This window comes from Lycorma delicatula, chromosome 8, assembly GCF_047948215.1.
Source record: "Lycorma delicatula isolate Av1 chromosome 8, ASM4794821v1, whole genome shotgun sequence".
Classification (NCBI taxonomy): Eukaryota; Metazoa; Arthropoda; class Insecta; order Hemiptera; family Fulgoridae; genus Lycorma; species Lycorma delicatula.
In genome coordinates, this window is record NC_134462.1 from 88,931,311 (window position 1) to 88,958,294 (window position 26,984).

The window sequence follows — 26,984 nt, forward strand, 5'->3', positions numbered from 1 at the left end:
TGGTAAAGCTATAATTGTGTAAACAGTAATGAAATAGGTTTATTTGGCAGTTTTTTTTAAATAGATACCTACTGATATATAGAAAACATTTTTAGTTATTGTTTTTCAAGTTTTATTTTTGGAACTATTTTGTTGGTAGTGATGAAACAGAACCTAAGAAAAAATTATCTTTTAGAAGATATTTCTATTTATTAATGTTATATTATCAAAGTATAAAATATAAATACTTTAAGCTCAAAGAGAGTTTCTAGATAAGAATAACTACTAAGTAGTGATTCAAGTAGTTTTTTAATGTAACTCAGAGGGAATATGGGATAAGATTATATACATAATCAATTTACTTATTTTTGTTTTTATTTAAAGATTGCTACTGTCGTTAAAATACATATGGTTGTTATTGCATAAATTGATAAAAAGATATTCTAATAATTTTAAGATGTATGTTTATTATATGTAAATAATTTCTAAATTTCAGTTTTATTTTGTAGGAGATAACATCGCACAAAAAAAGATTTTTTCTTCTAATAAACTCTTGAATTTAACGCTGATGTTTAATTGGCTTGTACTAAAAAAATTGGACAAACATAAATAAAAAATAAATGCATAATTATAAGTTGTATTAATAGAAAATGTTACCATTAACTACTGCTATGTTAAAACCGTGAGTAATTTGGTTTTAATTTTTTGTTTTGTTTCTCATCATGATTTTGTTTTGCACATTCATTATTAATTTTTTTAACTAAACAAAAGAATAGGTTTATTTTATTGTATATCATATTCGTAATGGCTGACAACATGTATTAATAGGTTCTAAAGTTGGTATTATTTTTCAATTTTGTTGGAGGTGTGGGTGCTTTTCTCATTATGGCTTACTGTGGCAGTTTTTTTATTGTTTATGGTGCACTATTATTTTTTTTTCATTCATGAGCTTTATGAGTTGTTTTTTGATTTATATAAAATAATATTTTGAAGTTATTTAGTGACAAAAAATATTCACGTGATATATTTTTGCTGTGGCTGTCTTATTTTAATTTGATTCACTTGCTATATTTTTCATATAGTGCAATATTTTATTTGCTTTTTAAAATATTGGTTTTCAAGATTGTGTGATTCTTCATGGCAATCTGTGGATTTAATTTTGCTTCTTGAAACTCATTTCTAATGAGTTATTAGTGGTTGTGTTACTTGCATTATTACCAAATTGCTTTGTGTCCTGTCATAGCCATATTTTGTTAATTCAAAAGTTATATTTGGAACTTATTTTTAAAAGTTTTTTCAGATTGGAAGAAATCTTTAATAAGAATGCATGTACAAGTTATTTTAAAATCTACACATTTTTACAAGTTATATTTTATTTGTGTTTATTCGAAGGAGTTCATTTAAATACTAACAGCAGCTTTGTCGTTGGCATCATTTTTTATTATTTGACCACATTTATTTATATATATTTTTCAACTTATATTTTATTTTGGAAGGGAGTTGATTGAGGAATGCCTACATGGACTGGAAAGTTTTTACTGTAGTAAATTTAAAATAATATAAATTGGATGGAAGCAATACTTGTGTGTTTCTTTCATAAATCTGTGTAACTGCTGAGATGTAGGTTTAAATGTAGATTTTAAGAGAAATGAAAGCCTCCAGGTCTCTGTTAGGCATCAGTTAGTAATCAGGCCCTTTGTGCAACTCTGGAAACTAAATCCTTGAGCAAACCCATCGGTATATAACTGTGGGTATCCCCATCCTTTAAGGATACAGTCCTTATTAGCTGTTAGTTAAATAGCCAGTTTGTCAGTTGACCATATTCGCATGTATCAACAAACTGATTGAGGATACTGAAAAGTGGAGCGTAAGGGAATGATTAAGCCATTAGTAGCTCTTAAAGAGGATGATAATGCTTACAATATTATCTGGAACCATGAGCATGTATCATTTAAGTTAGGGATATATTTAACTTAGGGAAGTTTAGGGATATAGTTAACTTCTACTCACCCTATCCTGAATAACTTTTTGTTACTTTCTTCTAGCATTCTTTCACTCCATGTCTATATGCTTGAATTGTATCATATTAGGAGGAATTAAGAGGCTGGCTTGGCACAGTAGGCATCTGAATTACAACTTGGATTTTTGTTTTGTTACTATTTAGAGAACAGTCCTTAGATAAGTCAGTAGTCATTCCTCAAGCTGCATAAGTACGAGGTTCAGTAACTGTAAAAACGGATAATCCTCATTTAGATGGTCACTAAATCTATGGATATGATGGGCATCACACAGAAACAAGACAAATAACTCTTCCAAAAGAACCCCTTTAAAGCCAGCCAGTAGGTGTTTATTCTGAGTGGAACCATCAAATAAATTACTTATCAACGATGTTATGTTGACCAAACATGTGCTATCGAATATTGTTTTTCAAAACAATACAAAAGAATCACCTGAGAATAGCCCTAGTTTCCTTGAAGAAAACTTTTGCTCATCCCACAGTTGTGTGGTATGTTGAAGTGTCCAACTAACTTATAAACCATTCAGCGTAATCCACACTGAAGAAAATCTATAGTCTTAACAAAGTATAAAACCTGGCCTATCAAATCACAAATTATTTTGTGGAGAAAAGTACTCAATTTGCTAGATTCAATAACAATAATAAGGTTTATATATGTCTGGGAGAAACTGAATTATATTGCTGTTTTTTTTTCCTTAACATGTGTTACAAAGATATGATTATGTTTCTAGTGAAAATTAACCAGAAGTTTCTGTTTTGTTATGTATATCTCATATTGGAGGTAAAAATACCTATGGTCTCTTGTTTTAGATTTTCTTAAAAAGTACTCATAATTTTTAATTTTTTTCTGAATTTACTGTGTCTAGTTAGGAAACTAATCGGTTGCAAACAAAAAAAAATGATAATATTCATTTAAGAAGAAATTTAGTGAGTTCTTTATTAAATTCAGTGAAAATCATAACGTTTAGATGTGGATGGGAGATTCTGTTGCTGTGTATTTTTTCTTAACATGTATTTCAAAAAATTATTATTTTTTATGGAAAATTAACAAGTACCTCACCATGAGTAGCTTAAATGTTCATTTTATTTGAACCGTAGTTATTGTTTATTTGTTCATTGATTTTACTAACTGTCATTATTTTGGTTCTAAAATTTCTGTATTGCTCTAGCTTATTTAGGTACAGGAAAATTACATATGTTTTTTTGCCCATGTAAGTTTTGTTTTGTTTTGGTGACAATTAAATTCAGTATTTCAGCCATCTCCATGATAGAGAAGAAGTAGCATTTCTAACTTTTATTCAGAAAGGTTTCCTGGAACTGAATCCAGTTAGACTTTTCATTATTCACTCAATGTTGATTTTATGCAGAACACAAAAGAAATCATAAATTAGATGTTGAAAGCTATTATAGGCAGTTGTATTTTTATACCCACATGTTAGTTTCATAAAAATCTAGAAAAGAAGTTGTACTTGATTTATCAGTTTATTTTGCTAATTATTGATTATTTTTATACAAGACAGTAGTCTAATATTTTGTCGTTACCTTCACTGATGGATGGAGTGATTATTGTGTACAAATAGAAATTTACATTGCACTCAGTTACAAATCACCCTTGTTTGAACAAGTTTTATTTGATTTATATGTTTTTTTAATATGCATCAAAATATATATTAATATAGTTATTCCAATTTTTTTATTCCTAGCACTGTATTTTCATTTTTGTAAAACGTATTTGAATATTTAACTGAAAATATTTTTCACTTGGCATAGTGTTTAAAATGTTACTTAAATTACAAGTCTGTGATCTTTTTTATTTGTATGTATTGCTAAGCATTGTTATTATTTTTACTATAAACCATTCATTTAAATAATAGTAGTAATAATAAGACTACTTTTTCTTTTTCTCTACTGTTATAATAATAATATACATATGTTATTGTAAGCATTTTATATACATATTGTGTAATTACGTAGTTTTAAACTGACTACAGACTGAACCAGAATTATAAATTATGGAAGTTTTATTAAAATTAAAATTTAGTATTTAAACTTTATAGTTGTCTCACTCATTTTGTTACATTACTTGACTGACTTTATGAATATTGTTCTAACAGATAATCAGAAAGGGCCATTACAAGGCCAAATAATAGGTAATTCGTACTTGGATAAATAGTAGATCAGGATGTACTAAATGCTTACTGTGAAGTTTAGAAATTTTTAAATATTTTAATAACCCTATCATGGACATTACTACCTATGTTGTTTTGAGGATAACACTTGAATAAATTCTTCTCCTGAGTGTGATCCTGTCTCTCTTACGGCTGTGATGCATGGAAAACACTCACTATAGGTTTAATTGGCATCAAAAAGTTGCTTTCAATGAGAGTAATGATGTACCCTTTGGTGAGCAGAGAGATTGTGTCACTTTTAGGGCTGAGTATTGTCTTTAGTGGACTTGAGTTTGATCAAACTTTTTCAGTCCTATGTTTTTCGCCCAAGAGATAGATCTTAAATCAGTCATATCTTTTGTCATAGTTATTAAGTGTTATGAATCGCTGCAGTTGTTCTAAACTAGTAATCATAATTATTGTAAATAAAGGTATATTATATAAAGATTACCAGCAATGCACATATTTCATTATTTTGTTGTAAACTCAAAGTTATTAAGAATGTTGATCCTCTCTTTCAAATTATGTAGAAATAAGATCTTTTAGAAATTTTTTCAGAGATAAACAGTTATTATCTCTTTTATCAATAAAGTTACTGGCAGTGATTTAACTGATGAAGGAGCTGCATAATTAGCTCTGAAAAGGACCTTAAGCCTGGATAAATGGTTTATAGTTCAGTTGGAAACTTACTCATGCTATTTGATTTTGGGATTGATAAAATTATTCTTCAGGAAAATTGTATCTAATTTCGAATGGTTCTTTAATTCCTTGGAGGAAAGGAAATTTATGTTGCTTTATATATATTTAAGCAAAAATTGTTTATGTTAATATGCTGCTTCCATCTAAGTAAAAATGCCTTTGTCTCCCAGTGGGTTATGAATGCAAAGAGCACCTGCAGACTGAATAGTTTCTTGGGGTCTCATACTGCATTTCCTACAAGGTTAGCTTGTTCTTTCACCAGCCTTGTACCTTATTCTTATCTCTTCTCCATTATTTTTTCCATGGACATAGGTCTGTACTGAGGATTCCAGGAGTTATAGAACCTTGGTTCTATCTAGTGAAAGAGACCAATTTTGAACCTAGCTGAGATATTTGCTTCCTGGTTGCTGGACAGTAAGAACTTGCCTGAAATGTCTTATAAAATATAGCCTAATCCCTCTTAAATAACAAATAGCTCCAAAATGATTTAATGAAAGTGTTCTTGTAATTTGAAAGTAGATTTTTAATCATTATTTTTATATTTAAACAGTTCTAACATTTTCATCTTGCTGTTCAGTGATTTAAATTTTAATTTTATAATTGTATGTGGGATATTTGAGAAGTCTATACAAAAATAAAGAAGATACACTTTTTTACTTTTTGCTCAACATAATCTCCTTTTAAATCTATTCACTTAATCTAATATGCTGAAGTTTTTCAATACCATCCTTTTAGTATGAGGTCCTCTAACGAAGCATTTTTTTCAGCTGTAACTTCATTGTTTTGCATCAATATCTTTTCAGCAAGCTACTTCTTCATATCCTGAAATAGATAATAAACCAGAGATGTTAAGTCTGGGAAGTAGGCAGGAAGAAAAAAATTTCATAGAATAATTCGAACAATTTTGCTCTTGCAGTTGCAGAAGCATGAACTGGGATATTGTCTTGGTGAAAAAGAACCTATGGCCTTTTCTGTTTATTTCATCATTTTAACAAACTAGTAAAGATGCAAAATACTGCCCAGTTATTATTTTGTCTTTTGTTCAGAAAGACAATGGTAATTATGCCTCAAGCATCTCAAAGAGGAGGCCTACACTTTTCCAGACAATTGTAACGGCTTTTTTTTTCTTTGGAGCAAGTTCTCCAATTACAATCCATTGTTTATTACAAGAGAATAATTGTTTGTGAATTTTATTTTTATTTTTGGGGTTTTCTGTAATCTCTTCGTGTATTGAAAAACAAAGATATTCTCATAATTGTTTTACCTATTTATTCTTCAACTTCGTGAGCTAGTTTCATTTTAATGAAATTCCAAATTAATATTTTTCAGTATTACAAAAAATATTTAAATTTAGAAGGTAACAGTTTGAGTTTTATTCTAAAAAAAAAATATTTCAATGATTGTTATTGCATGTGTTAATAAATTTACCTGACCTTTTTTAATTTTATCCAATTTGATCAATGGTTTTAGGTATGAAAATTAATTTAACTTTTGCATGTATTCATTGGAAAGAAACATTTAGAATTATGAGTTTAAAAGAATAATATTGGGGGCATCTTATAATTCTTTTCTTAGCTTGATAATTCTTTTTATCAGTAAAAAATCATTGAATTGAGAAAGGAACAACAAGCTGGTCATCATCTTAGTAGGATATTTCAGATTGCATAGTCAGTTTTGAAAATAAATGTGTCAATTAATTTCACAAAAATTGTATTTATGAATGAAATTCTTCAAATATATATATATTGAGTTTACATACACCAGTGAATTAAAATGTGTAAAAATGAGGGTTACAATGAGTGATTTAATTCTATTTGTTTTTATATGTATTATTAAAATTTAGGTTAGAACATAATCATGTTTTCTTTCTCCTACTGAATGACTGTCACAATGCTCATTTTCATTTCATGATTTTATCTGAAATCGTAAAGTAAAATTTAGTTTAAAACAACATTCTTAATTATATTTTTTAGAGACTTTGTTAATGTTAAATTATAAAATTTTGATGTGCTAAAAAATTGTAAATAATTATTATTTAATTAATTTATTTTTTTTGGGTATTATTTCCTTTTAATAGAAATCTACCGTCATCAACTGGATCTCTTTTTGTTATGCATGTACCTCACAAAACATCTGTGTTAATAACATTAAGATGGAGAACTTTCAAGTCAAGCCCTTGCTTGTTTCATTCTTTCCTTCCACTATTTACAGTTTTTCTTTCTAGTTACTAAACAATATGATCAATTATGTTCTTTTTTAAGTGGTTTTTCTTCAAAGGGTGGTCGTGTACTTGTCTCTAAAAACTTTTACATAGAGTAAGTTTCACTGCATGTTGTGTTTTTATCTCATGGTATGTTTTATTGTAAAATTTTAAGCAGGTTTTTTGCTTGAAAATTTGTGTATAGTTAAGTGTAATCATTGGACTGTCTGCAATTTTTGTGATGAATTACAAAATCTTTACACCAATTTTACTAATTACACTTTATTAACACACTGCATATTACATTGAGATTAGGATTTATTTACTGGTTTTGTGTAACATATTTTCCATGTGTTGTGTTTCTTTATTACTATTCTTATTTGTATTCTCAAAAATTTATTATTTTTTTAAAAAATATATCAGTAGCATTATTTATTCATTTAATTATTTTTAAAAAATAAATAAGTTTGTAAAAAACATTGTTACTGGCATAATGAATAAAATTCTTTCCTTCTCCCAGTAAAAAATTAAAAATTTATTATTAACATTTGGACATTATTTATTTTCTTTTTATTTATTTAATAATTTTTTAATGGAAAATGCTTTATTTAAAATATAAAATGATTTTTTTTAAGTTAATAATTCTAAAAATTAAAAAAGCCTCGCTCTCCTAAATCCAAGAAGAAAGACCCTACCAAACCATTATATATTTTAAAATGCCAACAAATGTAAAACCCTGAATATTAAGCTTTAGTTTTTTTTTTGCCGCAAGAGAGTGTTCTGATTTAAAGAAGAAGGGAAGGATTTTAAAAAATGTACATTAGTTCTTAAAGTATCCAGTAAGCTTTTTAACAAATTGAATCTGGGTTGAAATAGTACTCATGGTTCCCAAGGGATTTCTCACTTTCTTATCCTATGTTAGATTGATTTTTTTTTCAATGTGAAGGTGGGATAGGGAAGATTTAAAAATTGTTTTTGCACAACATGCCTTCAGAAGTTCCCATGTTGTTTTCATCAGAATGCATCTACCTACATGTAATAATGTAATAACCTAACCCCACCTCTTGTTTGGTTTTCATAGCTGTTCAATAACATCAGTATTCTTATGCACAACCCAATTATCCATTTTTGAGATGAATGGGTGACCCAATAACCAAGGAAATAATTAAATCTGTGGGAGTATAACTTCAACAATGAAATTAATTATTCATGGATTAATATTTTAATATTTTTTAGTCCTTTAAGTTCTAATTACATTTTATAATGCTCCCTGATTTTGATATTTTAAATTAGTGAAACTTTACTTTATTAATGATTATTTTATAGTACAACTTTTGGTGGGCCAGCACTGTTGCACTGTTCAGCAGAGTTTTTCTCTTCAATCCAAAAATTATAGGCCTAAGTTTTGCTTTGTACAATTTTGATTGAACGTCTTAGAGTTATTACTATGTAGCAAGCTAAACTGTCACTTTCCATCTTTATATTCTGTACACAATTTTATTCCAACATTATTCAAGAATGTGAAATACAAAAGTTATACTGTATCTTTACTTTGTAGATTTAATTTGGTTAGCGCTGACTCCAGAAGTTTTCTACTGGAAAAGGTGAAACTGTTGCATGTTCTCTCTGACACACATACATATTAATACATGCATGCTTTATTTGTTTGTATCTGTATGGATGTATGAGTTGGTTGTGTTTATGTTTTCAGTTAGAATTACTAAATGTATGACTAATAATTAAACAATTTCAGTTATTTTCCACTTTGAGAACATCAGAGAGTTTTTTTTTAATCTTTACAGGCAAGAGTGGATACAGGACTTTCTTGGAGTCTTGATTGACACCTCTTGAAAGTCCTGAAAGGGGGTGGACAAAAATTCCTTAGCTGGTTCTCCCTCTTCTTCATATAAATTCTTGAAATGTTAATATTTTTAGAAATTGTTTGGTGTCAGTAGAATCCAAATGCGGCATTGAAATTGTATGATCGATACCTAGTTAATAAAAATACACTGAGCTATTAATTATATGAAATTAATCTTGTTGGAGAACCCTTTATAACTGCCATTGGCCAGTTTAAATTTTCTGTCACAAAAATTTTGCTTTACCAGCTTGTAGGAGATTAAGTGAACAACTCAGACCCTGTTGTCTAAGGACAACTGATCTCCAGAATTTCCTCCAATCTAGAAATAGTAAAAAAAAGTAAATGAAGAATGTTCATAGCTCTCAAAATCCTGTAATTGTGTTTAGAGGATGTAGAGAACAAACGTTTTGTCAAGGTTGCTAGAAAGGATAATAAAAGTTAAAGAGTAATACCAGTAAAAGTACACACTGCTACCTCAGATAATTCCAGGGGGAAAATGGGTCAATGGAGGGGAAAAGGAATAGGAAAAGAGTGCATTTAGTTAGGATTATTATAGTTTTATAGGTTTTATATGTATATAAGGATGTAAGGAATAGAAACGTATTTCAGATAGTGTAGAATCTCTTTGATCACATCTTTAAGAGTACTCTGATTGTTTTCTTTTTACAGGGATTATTATTAACTTTTCAGTTATGTCTTCTCTATTGTTCTTCAACTTTTTTTTAAATATAGCTTATATGTCTTATTATAGTTCAAATTTGCCACCTTATGTGTTTTTACAAAATTAGGTTAACTACCTAATCCATTATTTTGTTTCAGTTGTGGTATTTACATTAAATGATTAATTATACTTTGTGGTTAATTGCAGTATGTAAATTTTAGTTTATGTTCATGAACTATAATTTTCCAGAAACATTTCGTTTTACTTTCCTGTGTTTTATTTTTGGTTGAATAAATACTTATTGCAGAAAATTTTTACAAATGATGTTAGCAGTATTAATTTTTTAAAACATTTTTAAAATTATCAAACTGATATATAACATTTTTATCTTCCCACTGAAGAAACAAATAACTAATACTGATGTATTTGAATCAGTCATTTAAGAGAGGGCTCAATTACCTGAAAATAAATTTTTCAGGAGAGAGTAAAACTAATTATGTTCAAAAGCAAGATATTTTTTTATGTTATAGTATTTTTATATTCTTTTTAAAGAACTTAAGCTGCTAACAGCTTAAAATCTTCATATTACAAAATACATAGTGATACACTAAATTTGAAATCATGGAATTGAACAGTTTCAAAAATGACATAGTTGGAAGTTGAGATAATATTTCACTGTAATGTTAAAAATAAATTATGATACCAATTTATAATGAAAGCAAAAGTTATTGTTTTATTAAATACATGATTCAATGTAGAAAGAAATAACAAATAAGTATAATTTTAACAAATAATGATTATTAAAGTCTATCAATAACTTCTGCAAGTATTGGCCAGTTCAGAATTTCTTTATAAAAATGCATGTGTTCTTCTAAACTGTAACGCATCAGTTTTTTCAACTCTTCCATCTTTTTTTTATTTATAGGTACTTTGTCAATATATGCTTTAGAAGTTGGAAGGTGAATTAAATTTGTTTGGCCTGATTTTCTTAGATCAAATGTGCAGTTAAAACTAGTAATAAATTTTGAGGTTGATACCTGTTCAAGAGCTCTCGCAAAGTATTCAAATTGATTAAAAAAGATAGGCTGAAACAGAATTCATTGGTCTCGTGGTTTGTCAATAGTTTCAATTGCTATAGCAGTTTTCTTATAAGTGTTAGGCAACCATTTAACGTCATCATTGTCTACCACTGCCACAGTAAATTTGTTACTTTTAGCAGCTGATATAATGATTAAAACATACATACTCTTTTACGCAATATATCCTATCCTGCTTGTGGATGAACCTTTTAATCAGACCAAAATCTCTATCACAATCACTGAATTAATGACCTCTAAGAGGGAAAAAATGACTGACATATAGTTTCAAATCTACCAGTTTCAACTATTGCTACATAAACTCTTATTAGGAAATGATTTTTTCCAATGCATCCATCAGAATATAAGTGAATTTCTTTTGTGTTATCAAATACATGATTTTTAATACAATTTAAAATAAAAGAGCATATACATCATTGGCACCCTTTTTTGCTATGTTATAGCAAAAATAGAGTATGTGGTATACGTATATAACAACTTTTTTAGAACAAAGATTGTGAATATTGAAAACTTTTACCCACAGCTGTCTCAAATAAAACATATCTTGTACAGTATACATGGAAGTAGTAAATTTTTTATAAAATCAAAGCACAGTAAGAGTACATTTCCATTTTTCTGGTTCATTTAATCACTGTGCTGCATGATAGTAAAAGATGTCTTGGCTCTGTGCTTATGAACCATTAGTTCAGCACCAGCCACTTTTTTATCTTTCTCTTTTAATATATGGCTTCTTATTTTAACTAAGAGTTGTTCGCAAGTTACACATGTTTTAATTTTAGGTTGCCTAAAAGTTAATTCAAGTATTTTTATTTAATTTTTGTACTGGGATACTTTTTTTTAAACATATACATTAACTTCACATTCAGTCAAGTATCAAGATATTGATACTCTTTAGAAGTGTAGTGGCTGCATTTAATAGCAAAAGAAGCAATGTGGTTATGAATGAGCGCTTATGACCATTTTCAAGGAGCAACCCGTTTTTGTTCCCTATTCTTCTCATATCAATTGGAAATTCCCGTGGATTAGGATGACTCTTTATCTCCCGACATGTTTGTCTGTGACAGCTAAAGTACTAAGAAATGCCCTTTTACAGACCTCCATTGTTGGTTTACCATTAGGCTGAACAAAATACTTAAAGAAGTAGGCTTACAGTTTTGCTGAACTGGAACCAGGCTCTTCTTTGTGACAAATCCTTTTTATTTGCTTATCTTTCTCATCTTTTGTGTTAAAATTTTTAATTTTGTCATGCAGCTGCCACTTTTAAGGATCTGATAATTTTCAGAAATACAGGGTTTTGCATCTAAAACAACAAAAACAGACTTATAAAATAAAGTATCAGAAATAAACTAATTTATCACAAACTATACACCTAAATTTTTTAATATTCTGATGGAATACAGTTTCAAACTATTTTTGGATTCAGTTTTTCTTAGGTGTACTTGATTTTACACTTTTTAATAGACTATAATTTATAAACTATAAATAATTTATAGCCGTGAGAATAAATATAATAACTATATTACAGTTACTGAACTATTTAAATTTTAATTTATGTACAGAGTATAATCAAAAATTAAAAAATGTTTAGACTCTATTCAGAGAATGATAAATAAATTAAAGTTTATGAGGTTATCAACAGCTACTTCCAATGGTTCTTGCTGATATTAACTTTCCAGAATAATTTGTGAATTCAACACCAGATATTTTATTTTTTTAATAATTTCAAATTTGTACTTTTCAAGATTTTGAACTCCTTTTTTCATTTTCTAATTTCTAAATGAACATTAACATCTTCAACAGACTCTATTTTCTATTAGTATAACAGTATCAGTTGTTCATTGTACAAGTTCATAAAACTACCACCGAATGACAAACAAGCTCAGTTTTGAAAGAGCTGCACTCCTAAAGTTGAGTCATTTCAAACATTGAGCCTTTTAATATAGAATGGTATATCTAACTATCAAAAGTACAGAAATAGAAAGAAACCATTTTTGGAAAAAATGGAGTGAGCCTTTCTTAAATGACTGATTCATTTATCACCAATACTCCTCTTACATACATGTTGGTCAGTAATAATACTGGTGTGTTAATTGTTTTTGTTTGTGCTTTTTTGTAGAAATTCTATAGCTTTTTTAATGATATTTTTGTTGTGAATGTAATGAATGTATTACAAACTAACTATTAATACAATTTTAATTATAAATAATCACTCTTAATTGTTGATGATTATTCATAATTTAATACATGAAACTTTTATATTATTGTATGTGTACATTTTTATGTGTATGTCTTTCTTTGTTTTTAGGCTCATTGAAGCCGATGCCAAATCGCTGAACTCAATATCAAATAATAGTGGCCATTCAAGAAAAAGTTCTGATACTTCCCAAATATCATTAACCTCTGGTAAGTTTAATTATTTATTTTGTTTTCCAATATTACATTGATACTGCAGCTAAACAGTTAAATTATCTATTGGAATCAGATTATTATAATTGGATTGTTTATTTTAGAAACATTTGTGTTTGTGTGGTGATATAATTATTTCCTTATGTTTATTTTTAAACAGTTAAGTAAAACATTTTCTATTTTTTAATATAAGCTGATGTTGATAATTATTTCTCTATAAATTTTTCTTACTAGTGTTGAACAAACTGTTTTTATTTTAAAAGCTATGGGATTATACACTAAGATACAAATACTTACCACCAAACAATTTTTTTTTTTTAGATCAGTTAAATATTATCATCGGTAATTTTTTACACGGTGAATAATAATTTTGTTTGTTTTTAGGTAAGTACCATCTATTAACTGAAAGTAACATTTTTGTACTGCTTATTCCTTGATTTTAGGTTTTTTAAATTTGCTTGTGGAATATTGTTTAACTAATGATTTCTTACTAGATAAAGTTATAAATAAAATGAATTTCTACAAAATAAAATGCAAACAAAAAGTAATGTAACAAAAGTTTCCTATGAATTGAAATAAAATTATTTTTGCTGCAGTTTTTAAAAGTTGTTAGTATAAAATGTATATGTATATTAGTAGTTAATGTTTTGGTGACTACTGAGAAGAGTCTGTGGTATGTGAAGTTAGCGACCAAAACATTGTATCTTTTCCTGTAATGGTGTTGTTGAAATGAGTATCCAATCCATTTACAGTTATCAACAAACTACTGAAGTATCTCTCTTTGTATGTTTTTAAAAAAAAAAAATGTTTAAGTATTAATAGGCATACTCAAAGGGATGAATATTTATAAAATTTAAAAAAAATATTGTGAACTTTGTGGAGTTATAGGGTGACTAACATACTTTTTTTAATTATCCTATGTATACGTAGTCCAACAGTTATTTATGATGTGCACAGTGTTATTTCTGAATAATGTTTATTTTAATGGTTTTTGTAATCTAGACCGTATGGTAATTCAGTACACTATTTTTCTATGATTTAGGCACTAGTTCAAGTCAAGAACGTGCTGAGGATGGCGAAGAAGATGCATGGACTGTTTGGGGTAGAATTGTTAATGAATGGGAAAGTTATTACAAGAAAAGGAACAGTTATGTTCGGGTAATTCAGTTTACATAAATATTTTTTTAAACTTAATTTTTGTTTGCTATTTGGGTTATAGTTATTATATTGATTGTTTTTTCCTTTTAAATATGTGAATTTGATTCATCATTTTGATATTATTATTATTATTATAATTTGTACTTGAGGAAATATTTCCTCATGAAACAGGATGTTTATCTGGTGATATTCTTTGATCATTTGGTTCGTTCTATTAATAACAGATATGTTTGTCTTTCAAGCATTTGTTTTCTTTCATTTGGTGTTCATGTAAAATTGGTTTTGATTCTTTTTTTTTATTTAATTTTATTATGTATTTTTTACTGAAATATTAATTTATTACAAATTTTCTTTTTTTAATATATAATTTTTTTAAATTAAGATTTACAGTTAATTTTTATATATTATTTAAAATAATGTTAGATACTTAAGGAAAAAAATTATTTATTTATTTGTATTTTTTAAATTTATTTTTATTTGTATTTAAAAGGAAATGCACAGTTGTACAGAAATATATATATATATATATATATTGAAATTTTTAATATATCCATAAATGTAAAAATACTCTTCAAATTAAAGTGAAAGAAAAATGTATAAATGATAGAAAATTATGTAAGTGAAAATTTTATTAAAAATTAACCTTTACAGACAGAAAAAGGGAAAATAAACTTCATGGAAAAGAAAAATTTTAGCTAATGATAATTTTACATCTTTTTGTCAACTGTGATAACTGTAAGAGGGTAAGAGGTTTAGACTTATATTAGTTTTACAAAACTATCTTGAAATTTATCAGTTTGTATATCATTTTACACAGGTGCTGGAATATTATTTTAATTCTGATATATCCACAACAGAGAAGATGTACAAGAACAGTTTAAAAAAAATCAACTGCAATTATGAAAATATCTAACTAAATATTTTTTTGCCTTTACTTGATATCATGTAACAGATTTTATTTATTTTATAAAAGTACCAAACATTTTATAAAATTGAAGTATGCCTTTCGTTGTAACTTACTACCATCAAACAGGACATCATGGTTATCGAATCATAAGTTCATTAAAAGAATCCTGTCTGTTTACTTTTTTTTTAAAACTGTCCAAAAAATTGTATCAATTACACATAAAAAACTACTATCATTTGTGTGAATAGAATTTTAATTTGCATATTTTATTTACTGTGTCTGCATTAATTCTTTATTATTTGTAAAGAGTGTACGGAAGTGTAGTGTATTTTTCAGATAAAAAAAACAAAAATAAAAAACAATCAAGTGATGAATTGATGAGTTCCATTATAAAATATCTATTAGTGATTTTATGTTTATTTTTATTGTTTAGCAAACAGCTTACTGTTTGTATTCTTATTAAAAAATTGTTTTCATTCTGACCATCTCTACGGTAGTGTGGCAGTATTTCTGTCTTTCATTGTGAAGGTTCCAGATTCAAATTCTTAATGTTTATCACTAAAACAATTTCTGTGCCATATTCATGCACAAATGGCTTAAGGTAATTAAACTCATATGAAAGTCTGAATCATAATATTTTAAATATTTATTAAATGTGAAAAGGTACATGGTGAAGAAAAGTTATTAACAGTTTATTTTAACTCTTAATAGGAAATGGTCAGAAAAGGAGTCCCTCATCACTTCCGAGGAATTGTTTGGCAGCTTTTATGTGGTGCCCATGACTCACCTGTTAAAAAACAATATGCTGATTACATCAAGGCTACATCTGCTTGTGAAAAGGTAATTTTTCAAATTACAGCTTAGTTGTAGTTATTTATACATTAATGTTTATTATTTTTATAGTCTTTATTTATTTCATTATGGTATTTAATTTATTTTTATGTTTTTGCCTGTCTATGTTTTGTGACAATGAGACATTTGCAGTAAATAACACTATAGGGAATGTTTTATATCTTTCCTTTTAATATAAATAGACTTCCTCATGAAGTCTTAACATCAAAATTGGGACATTTATCCCTGCTTAGGAATATAAAATAGAACCTTAGGAAAACGTGTGGTGTTAGCAATATCACCTCTGATTTGTGTAGTGTCTGGCCTCAGTAAAAATCCTCAATTTCCCTTGAATCTATCAAATGTTTAAATAATTTATTTATGGTGGATACAGTTGAATTTATTCCATTCTAGATCAGCTGAAACGATATTAAAATTGGAGATAAAGAAGCTTATTAGAACTCTTCCTATAAGGTCTATCAGTATTAGATTATCAGTTTATCTACTTTTGGAAAGTACAAGGATTTTTTGCCTTAGGATGTTAATCTTTTTTTGCTCTTTTCTTTGATTTATTTGTAGAATTTATCACCATCATGCTCCATTTGCTCTGATTATCTGATGTTCTGTTGATTATCCAAGCAAGAAGGTACTTTTTGTAAATATATTTTTTAATCTGTTTTTCTAATCAATTTTTAATTAACAATTGGACAGCTGTCCTAAAAGTGTCAGCAAAGTAATTCTAACTAGATTACTAGAATCCTTATGTTGTAAATTGGAGTAAACACTAAAAAATATTGTTTGATCTTTACTTAAAATCATTACCGTTTTCAGCATGATACCTCCATAAATCTTATATTTTAAGGCCAGGCAAAAATTTTCTTGAAAAGAAATAAGAGCCTGTTCTCGTGGTGACTAATTGATGTTTGGATGATTGCAATTTATTGCAGTAAATTAGATAGTCGGTGCAAAATTATTGATCAGTATTGTGTTGGTCATTTAGGATAAAGTTCTCCCATGCAATTGTGAATGGTATAGAAGCATACTGACTTGATGGAGCCTTGAAAGACTCATTTGTATCAGTTTTTGTTTTGTTTTGCTGTTTCTCATGTGTAGGTTGTTCATTTCTCTTTATCCATCCTAATCATCAGTTAATTCATCCTAAGGATATGAGAATTTTTAGAGATATTGTATTGGGAGTTTATGTGGTGTGGTACTGGCAGTTCGCAAACTGACTAGGAATAAGGTAATGTTAGGTAAACCCAGCTCAGCTAATCCTTCATAATCCATACATTCAAAAGCTACACTTCTAACACTGTAAGTGAACAATACTCATTTGTTGTGATTGTTAGCTGAAGTATATTAAATTAATTTTTTTCAGTAAATTTGGATTTAGGATGCATGAAAAAAATTATGTAAGAGTCAGAAAATGTGTAGAAAATTAATTTTGTTATTTAATTATTTAACACTAATTTTAGTCTTACCATATAGTTTTATAAAGGTCTAAGAACTAACGTTTGTCTTTATTTTAACCTCTATACATTATTCATAAATTTATCACATATTAGTTAGTATTGTAAATTTTATTTTTGATAATTAAAACTAATTACCTAAACCTTCAAATGTTATAAAATCTTGACTTATATCGTTGACTTTGATAAGTAAAAAAAAGAAGAAAAATAGTTTTTACTTCATGTATATTCATATTTAACAGAAATAATAAATTATAAATAAAAGAGGTTTTAAAGGTTTTATGATAATACATTTCGGTTGTGTTTTCTTTTCCTTTTATTTTTACAAATTTTAAGGTTTCTTTTTGTTAATTTATATTGTTGAAATATTTACATTGATTCATTTCATTTGTGTTTATGAATATTTTTTTTTCAGTTTTACTTGGAGACAGGAAGAAACCTTGATAATTACCTTGGTTTTTCCTAAGAGTGGCTTAAATTATTTATAATTGGTTTGGTTTTTCAATGAGTTAAGATTTATGTTGTTTATGAATAAGACATTTCTTGTGCTAACAGAAAGGATTTTTTCAAAATGTATAACAAAATAAAGATTAGTTGCAGTTTTGGTTTTTTTGCAGTTTTTCAATCTCTTATCAACTGATTTTGCTGATTAAAAAGCAAGTGGTTTTTATATTCTTTATAGCTCTTTTAAAAATCTGTTGGAAGAGAAATCAAATCAGTTCTTTTGTGATGATTTCTAAAAATATAAATTAATAATTACATATTTATACTTTTTATTTCTTCTATAGATTTTTCTTGCTTCTGGATGTTCTAGGTTGTGTCATCAGAAATTCTTCAAACTTCCATCTGAAGAAATCACTTCTGCTCAAACACTCATTCAAGTTTACATCTGTTCACTTTCTACTTGACAGAATCTATCTGTCCTTTCGACGTTCAACCTCATGGTCTAATTCCAGTCTTATTCTGTTTTCAGATGTTTTGTGGTATTTTTTCATTGTCCCTCAGTATTTAATATTACTTGCTCATCTTCAATGGTTTGTCTGTAAGGAGCAGTTCCTTACCTATTACCTATTCTTACTCATAATTTTTAACTCTTTTCTCTTATATTTTCCAAACTCCACATTTCAAAACTTATCTTACTTGTACTTCAAAGCTAGCTTCTCTGCCCTATTATCCCTTCACAATATCTAAACTGAGTTGTCCTATCAATTTCCCAGTTAGCTCCATTCTCTGTGCCTTCCATTGCCACCTATCTGAATCGGTATCTTGTTTTTTTTTGTACTTAACATCATTCTACTTTCTCCATTTTTTGATTCTATATATCCAACTCCCTTTGAATTTCTTTTTTACTTTGCCCCAAATAAGGATGTCATCAGCAAATTACATACAAGTTGGTACTTCTTTTCTATATATTACCTTCATTCTATGAACACCATATTATATGCACACCATTTGCAGTTTATATAAATAGTATGTATGATAAAATATGTGCGTACCTGCCTTAAACTATTTTTTTTTAAAGGATAATTCTGTATTATTAATACCTTCTTTTTTTTGTTATAGGTGATCAGAAGAGATATAGCCAGGACATATCCTGAGCATGATTTTTTTAAAGAAAAAGATGGGCTTGGTCAAGAAAGTTTATTTAATGTGATGAAAGCTTATTCTCTGCATGACAGAGAAGTAGGCTATTGTCAAGGTTCTGGCTTTATAGTCGGTTTACTTCTCATGCAGGTGAGTTTCAATTTATTCATAATTTATATTAATGGAATAAGTTTTTTTTATTTAATTAGCTTATGATCAAGTGAAAATATTTTTGTTTATCATCTTTAAAAGTATTTATCAAACTCTGTTTATTTTAAACAGCTCATCATCCAGTTATGTTGTTAGTCAGTTTAGTCTTTTTTTTTAAAATCACATCCCTGTTAAGATTGATGTACAAACCTGTTTTATTTTATCTGCAGTCAGCAACAATTCTGTTAATAGTAATAAGTTTTAATTGACTTAAAAATTAATACTATTTATATCCTCAAATTAGTTACATAACATTGCGCATAAAATCTGTTCCATTTTTAACAATCTTCCATGATAATCTTATGTTTTGAAAATTAATACAGTCAATTATCAATGCAGATAATCTACTGTCGATTGGAATACATTACCTGCAACAGTTGATTAAAAATATTATGAAGATATTATACATCATTTACATTGCCACCCTCATTCACAGTTTCATTACAATACTGTTTCCTCTATAGCTATATAAGCTCTTATATAGTTTACTTTATAGTTATTCTTAGATAGCAATATTTCCTTAAAACAATTTTAAAAGATCTTAGTTCAATGGTTTTAAAATTTATATTCTCTTTATGTTTACATATATTTTAATATTGTGAAAAAATATTAAATAATTTTTCTTTTTTATGTATTTATTTATTTAAGTTTATGTATGACTATTAGTAATTCATATATATTTAGCCAATCACTCAAAAATTCAATAATGTAGAATTTAATATCCCACAATCAGATATTTATGGTTGATAAAAGAACTTAAATTATTGAATTGTCATGAAAATGAATTTGGTGGAAAATACATTCATTGGTGAAAATTATATTATGTGATATAAAGTAAATTTTTAATACCTTTTTTAATAATATTTTTAATTTAATAATAATAATAATATGCTTTTACTAATTTTGAATCAATTTCAGTTAAGCTCAGGTAGTTTACATCAATGACTAGCACTATCATTGAATTGTAATTCTGATTGTTAAATTACTTTTGGATGGTAAACATATAAATATTGGGACATCTAAGTATTGGGAAAAGCCATGACTCAAAAATTCTACTTGTAATACAATAATATTAATATGAATTAAAATGTATCTGCATACAGTTAAAAACATTTTAACATGGGTAAAATTTGGATTGGTTTATCTTAAAGATGATCACTTGATGAAATTTTATTTTACTTGGCATGTATATGGTTTGCTTTTTAAATGAATAATTTTATAAATTACAAATGTGCTTTTATAATACTTTTATGTGTAACCATTTATTTCACATTGATTTTAAATTAAAAATTTTTACACAGTTGTAAAGATTAAAATTTGTTTGAGATAAGTAAATCAGAACACTAACATACATTTAAGAAATACAAAATCCACATTGCAGAGAAAAAATAATACTTACTACATGTTCACAATCCAGTTTCTTGTCCTACATCATCATTCATTTTTGATGCATTTTGAAAATTACTTACTTTTAAGTTGTAAGATAATTCTAAGTATATATTCTTAAACTATAATAAAACTTGATCAATGTACAATAAATACAATAAAACATGATCTACCACCTCGTAACACCATTGATATAAGCATTCAAGATATGAAAAGCAAATAATACCATGATTTTGTTTACAGAAAAAAATAATGAAGCAATGTACACAGACTCCATCTAATGTGATAATATTCAACTAAAATCTTCGAACAACTATTATTCAGAAGTAGAATAAATTTTTAAGTTCAGAGTTTTTATTCCTGCTTTGTTTAAATTTTTCTTATCCTTACACAATGTATGCTTTTCATTTTTTTTTCTAAAAAAAATTAAAAATTTTCTAAGAAAAATTTCTATAAGAGTATCCTTAAAATGTGGTCTATGAAAGCCACTTTTCTCTCCTACATTATTACTATTTTTTTTTTTTTAATTTCTGGATTTTTTTTGTGGGAATAAAGTTTACAAATATTAAGTGTATCGTCCTTTATAGGATCAGATATTGTCATTTCTTTGAATTTCTTGCTGATTATGAAATATTCCGCTGCATACAACGCTTCTGGATAATCACCATATTCAAATGCCCTAATTTTTTATTTATAGAGTTAGATTTTTTGTTATACATGTTTTATGTTAAACTATAGGCCAATCCCATTCTGTTTGCCTGCTTTCTTAGGGCTATTTTTTTTACATTTCCATTGTTTAGTTTTTCTTAGGTATTTAAACTGTTTCACTTTTTCTATTTCTCCATTCTTGGTTCTTAAAAAAAGATGGAGCATACTTAATATTTATCGTAAATTGTGTTGTTTAAAGATATATTTATAGGTCTGATCTTTCTACTGTTTTGTTTAGTGTTTTTTTGATTAGTTATATCATCTGTGAAAGCAAGTTAATCGGTAAACCATCCTGCAACTTCCTATGCATTTCAAAGGGAATATTATTTTTGCTTTTCATATTTGTTTCTCTGCACTTGGATAACTTTGTCTAAAGTATAACTGAAAATTATTGGTGAGAGTGCATCACCTTGTCTTACTACTCTTTTTATAGGAAAGGATTAGTAAAACTTTTCAAAAATTTTATTATGTTTTTTGAGAAATTGTTTTAGTTGATAAGATTGATACTGGAATTTTCTGTATATATAGTTTCTAATTTTATTGAAATTTAATGGATGTCTAGTAATTAATTATATATATATATGTATAAAAACATATTTAAAATCTTATTCTGTTTATTAGATGCCTGAAGAAGAAGCATTTGCTGTGCTAGTCAAATTAATGCAAGAATATAAAATGAGAGATATGTTTAAACCTTCTATGGCTGAACTTGGTGTTTATATGTATCAATTAGAAAACCTTGTACAGGTTCGTATGATTTCTTTCTATTCATTATTATTATTTGTCTCATTATTTATCTAATCACTTCTTTTTAACCTAGTAATTTTAGTATTTTTAAATAGAAATTTTATTAGTATTGTGCTGATTTTCTGAAGCATTCTTTGTCTAATTTGTTATTCATGAAAATTGATGTCATTTGAAGATAGAATCATTTTTTAACAGTTAATTAGCATTTGTCAAAAACATATTTTCTCAACTTCAGTTAATTTGTTTAAAAGTATAAATATTTTACTTCAGGAAGTAAAATGTTTTGCATTGATCTTACATCAAAAATATTTATAATTTTTTTTAGGTATCTAGTTTAACTATTTATGTTAAATTAATTTTATATTGTTTTTTAGCAATGAGCCATTTAAGGAATTTTAAATAAATTATGTATTTAAAAATTAGCCTTTTTATTTATTTATTCACTCTACCAATTATACATACCCTCCCATTACATTCTTTTAATGATTATAAATTAATTTTATAAAGTATGAAAAGTCATGTGCCTAACTATGTTTTAAACCCAAAATACAGTATAACTATTCTGGTACAAAATTTGGTGGAGATGATATCACCTCATAACAGACTGAAGGTCAAATTATAATTTGACTCTTTGTCTTGAACAGTCTCAAACATTAATGAGGCAATATATTAATTACTTGTAACTGAACAGAGTACACCAGTAAAACAAACATTCAGATGTGATCAAAAGTAACTGCATCTTTAAATCAGATTTAAATATGGATCTAAAATACATTTAACTGATTAATAATGATACTAAACTAACCTATCAGTTGAATTAGTTTTAATTTTTAATGGTAAATTATTATGATGCCTTTTTGTGTATACAAATATTCATGTACAGTTTTTATTATTTGTAGGAGCAAATACCAGAGTTACATGTACACTTCCAGTCACAAAGTTTTCATACAAGTATGTACGCTAGCAGCTGGTTTCTTACTTTATTCACTACTGCCCTTGCGCTCCCTACTGCTTGCAGGTATTATTTTTAATGTAATTCTGTTTTATTTCTCGGTTTGTGTGTTTGTTTACATGAACTTATTTAAATTATAAACAGCAATAAATACATTCTTATGATCCATGTCATCTTAGTAATAATAATAATAATAAAAATAAGTTTAACATTTTACATCAGACACAAAAAAAAAACAACATTACTTTGATTACGTATTTTGTTTTGACTACTTAATATGAATGTTATGTAAATAAGATGTACAGTTAAACAATTATTCACCATTTAAAATGTTCAGTAATACGGGTGAAAAAATAAAAAAGTTATTGTAAAATACCTTATAAGTGGTGACACCTTAACATGCATAAAAATTCTATCATTAAGAGGAGTTGTCGCTTAATAGGATAAAATCAAAACACAAACTGATAATGATTGTTAACATCTATTTGCCTACAAGTGCCCATGATGAGAATGAAGTAGAATGTGTATACGAAGAAATTGATGAAACAATTTAACGCTTAAAAGGGGATGTGAATTTAATAATAGTTAGAGATTGGAATGCAAGCATCAGAAAAGGCAAGGAAGGAAATATTGTGGGTGAATACGAGCTGGGAAAAAGAAATAAAAGAAGGGATTGACTTATTGAGTTTTGCACGAAGTATAATTTAGTAATTGCCAACAAACAGTTTAAAAATTATAATAGAAGAATATACAAATGGAAAAAGCTGGGGGATACTGCAAGGTATCAGATAGATTATATCATGGTTAAGCAAAGATTTAGAAATCAACTCATCGACTGCAAAGCATATCCAGGAGCAGACATTGATACCGATCACAATTTTGTGATGATGAAATCTAGGTTGCAGTTTAAAAACCTAAAGAAAAGGTCCCAGATTAATCGGTGGAATTTAGAGAAGCTTGAGGAAGAGGAGATAAAGAAGATTTTTGAGGACATCACAAGAGGTCTGAGTAAAAAAAGGATAAGGTAGAAAATATAGAAGAAGAATGGGAGAATATTAAAAAGGAAATTCTTGAATTAGTAGAAACGAACTTAGGTGGAACAAAGAGAATTTGTAGAAAACCTAAGATATCAGAGATATCTTAGGTTTTCTACAGCTGATGGATAAGCATAGAAGTATAAGAATGCTAGAGATGAAGGTAAAAGGGCCTATTGACAATTAAGAAATACTATAAACAGGAATTGCAGATGAATGAAATAAGAGTGGATTAAAGAAAAGTGTTGAGAAGTGGAAAGATCATTGGTAAAATAGACATAGCATACAGGAAAGTGAAGGAGAATTCTATGGTACATAAATTAAAATCTAATAATGTATTAAATAATGTGAAAAGGTTGATAGGTGGGTGGAATATATTGAAGAATTATACAGAGAAAATGAATTAGAAACTGGTGTTATAGAGTAAGAATTCAATGTCAAAGAGGATGAAAAGGAAGATACAATACTGAGATCTGAGTTTAATAGAGCATTAAAGAATTTGAATGGGAGAAAGACTCCTAGGATAGATGGAATACCTGCAGAATTACTGTGCACTGCAGGTGAGGAAGTGATAGGTAGATTATACAAACTAGTATGTAATATTTACAAAAATGTGGAAGTTCTGTCAGAACTACCAAAGAAAGCAGGAGCAGATAAATGTGAAGAATACAGAACAATTAGCTTAACTACTCGTGCGTAAAAAAATTTAAGTAGAATTCTATACAGAAAAATTGAGAGGAGAGTGGAAGAATTAGGTTTCAGGAAAAGTATAGAGACAAAAAAAGAAATTTTAGGGTTCAGATTAATAGTAGAAGGAAGATTAAAGAAAAATAAACCAAGATATAAGAGCTGTTTTTTTTTCAACCTTCCAACCTTCGATGGGCTATAAAAAAAAGACACATTAACATAACAAAATGATTTTATTACTAAAAGTAGTGTAGCATCTAACTTATTTTTCTACATAATCGCCAAAATGATTGAGGCATTTGTTGTATTGTGACACCAGCTTTTCGATGCCCTCTTCAAAGAAGTCTGCCACCAGTAAGGTAAGGTACGTCTTGACAGCCTTCTGAAGTTCTTTGTTGGTGGCGAAGTGTTGTCCACCCAACCATGCCTTCAATTTTCAAAAGAGGTGAAAATCGCTAGGTGCTAGGTCTGGACTAAAAGGTGGATGGTTGAAAACTTCCCACTTGAATTGTTTGAGAAGGTCTTCTATCACATTGGCACAATGTGGTCGTGGATCAAAACCACGCTAGATGAGAGCATGCCTCTTCATTTGTTCTGGATTGCTCTGCAGAGACCACATAAAGATTCACATTAAACTTCCTTTGTTATTATTATGCTCCGCTCCATAAAGTCCACCAAAAAGGCACCTTTATGATCCCAAAAAAACTGTAGCCATTGTTTTCCTGTTGTCCAGTATCTCTTTGAACATTTTCAGCTTGTTTGGAGACGTGTGCATTCACTGCTTAGACTGTTTTTTGGTTTCTGGATTGTCATACTGGATCCAAGTCTCATTGCCAGTAACAATAGACTTTAAAAACTCTTCCACCCTCATTATCGTAAAGCGTAAGAAACATTAAAACTATTGCCATTCGCTGCGTTTTGTGATCATCACTCAACATTTTTGGGACCCAACGTGCACACAGTTTCCAGTATTCTAGGTCTTTGGTCACAATTGTGTACAAAGAAGACCTTGAAACTTCTGGGATTTTTGCAGAAAGTTCATTTATCATAAACCTCAGTTTGTCATGGACATCTGTTCGCCCTTCATTAAATTTCCTACACCATTCCTGTATACTACCATTACTCATAAAGTTTTCACCATACATTAGGCTCATTCTGCGATGGATTTCAGCAGCGCAACATCCTTCTGCTTGCAGAAAACATATCACACTTCGCAACTAAGATTTGGCGGGAGCATCGATCTTAGTGGTCATGTTCAATTGCCTGTAGCTTGACTCAGACTGATGCAGTGACGCTGGCAACGGCAGAGGTTGTGGTGCAGGGGCAGAGCAATCGCATGATGCACAGATCTGGCTCCTGCCTATCTCTCGTTTACTTAGATGCACGATCGGAGGTTGAAAAAAAACAGCCCTCATACATGGCATTTATAGACTTAGAAAAGGCATTTGATAATGTAAACTGGAATAAAATGTTCAGCATTTTAAAAAATGTAGGGTTCAAGTATAGAGATAGAAGAACAATTGCATTTACAGGAACCAAATTGCAACTGTAGTAATCAAAGAGCATAAGAAAGAAGCAGTAATAAAAAGGGAGTAAGATAAGGACGTTCCCTATCACAATTACTTTTAAATCTTTACACAAAAGTAGCAGTTAATGATGTTAAAGAACAGTTTAGATCGGGAGTAACAATGCAAGGTGAAAAGATAAAGTTGCTACAATTTGCTGATGATATAGTAATTCTAGCCTACAGAAAAAAAAGATTTAGAAGAAACAATGAATGGCATGGATGAAGTGCTAAGCAAGAACTACCAAATGAAAATAAACAAGAACAAAACAAGAGTAATGAAATGTAGTAGAAATAAAGTAGATGGACCACTGAATGTAAAAATAGCATGAGAAAAGACTATGGAGGTTGAAGAATTTTTGTTATTTGGGAAGTAGAGTTACTAAAGATGGATGAAGCAGGAGCGATATAAAATGCCGATTAGCACAGACAAAATGAACTTTCGGTCAGAAATATAATTTGCTTACATCAAAAATTAATTTAAACATCAGGAAAGTATGTGTTTGGATTTACATGAAAGTGAAACTTGATTGATCGGAGTACCTGAAAAGAAAAAATTAGAAGCCTTTGAAATGTGGTGCTATAGGAGAATATTAAAAATCAGATGGGGGGATAAAGTGACAAATGAAGAGGCTGCAAATTGAAAAGAAGGAAGCATT

At 28.2% G+C, this 26,984-nt stretch overlaps 1 protein-coding gene across 6 annotated transcripts in view; it reads left to right on the forward strand.

Moving 5' to 3' along the window:
- Positions 1-26,984, forward strand: part of Evi5 (ecotropic viral integration site 5) — a 517,609-nt gene that overhangs the window by 458,073 nt on the left and 32,552 nt on the right. For 4 of the 6 annotated variants that reach the window (XM_075372336.1, XM_075372335.1, XM_075372334.1 and 1 more), the window contains 6 exons: positions 12,988-13,085; positions 14,131-14,246; positions 15,865-15,993; positions 19,017-19,187; positions 21,963-22,088; positions 22,988-23,106. In XM_075372336.1, the coding sequence (XP_075228451.1) occupies positions 12,988-13,085; positions 14,131-14,246; positions 15,865-15,993; positions 19,017-19,187; positions 21,963-22,088; positions 22,988-23,106 (759 nt within the window). Of the gene's footprint in view, positions 1-488; positions 662-12,987; positions 13,086-14,130; positions 14,247-15,864; positions 15,994-19,016; positions 19,188-21,962; positions 22,089-22,987; positions 23,107-26,984 lie in introns of all 6 variants that reach the window. The other 2 variants (XM_075372339.1, XM_075372338.1) reach the window with 1 other exon arrangement.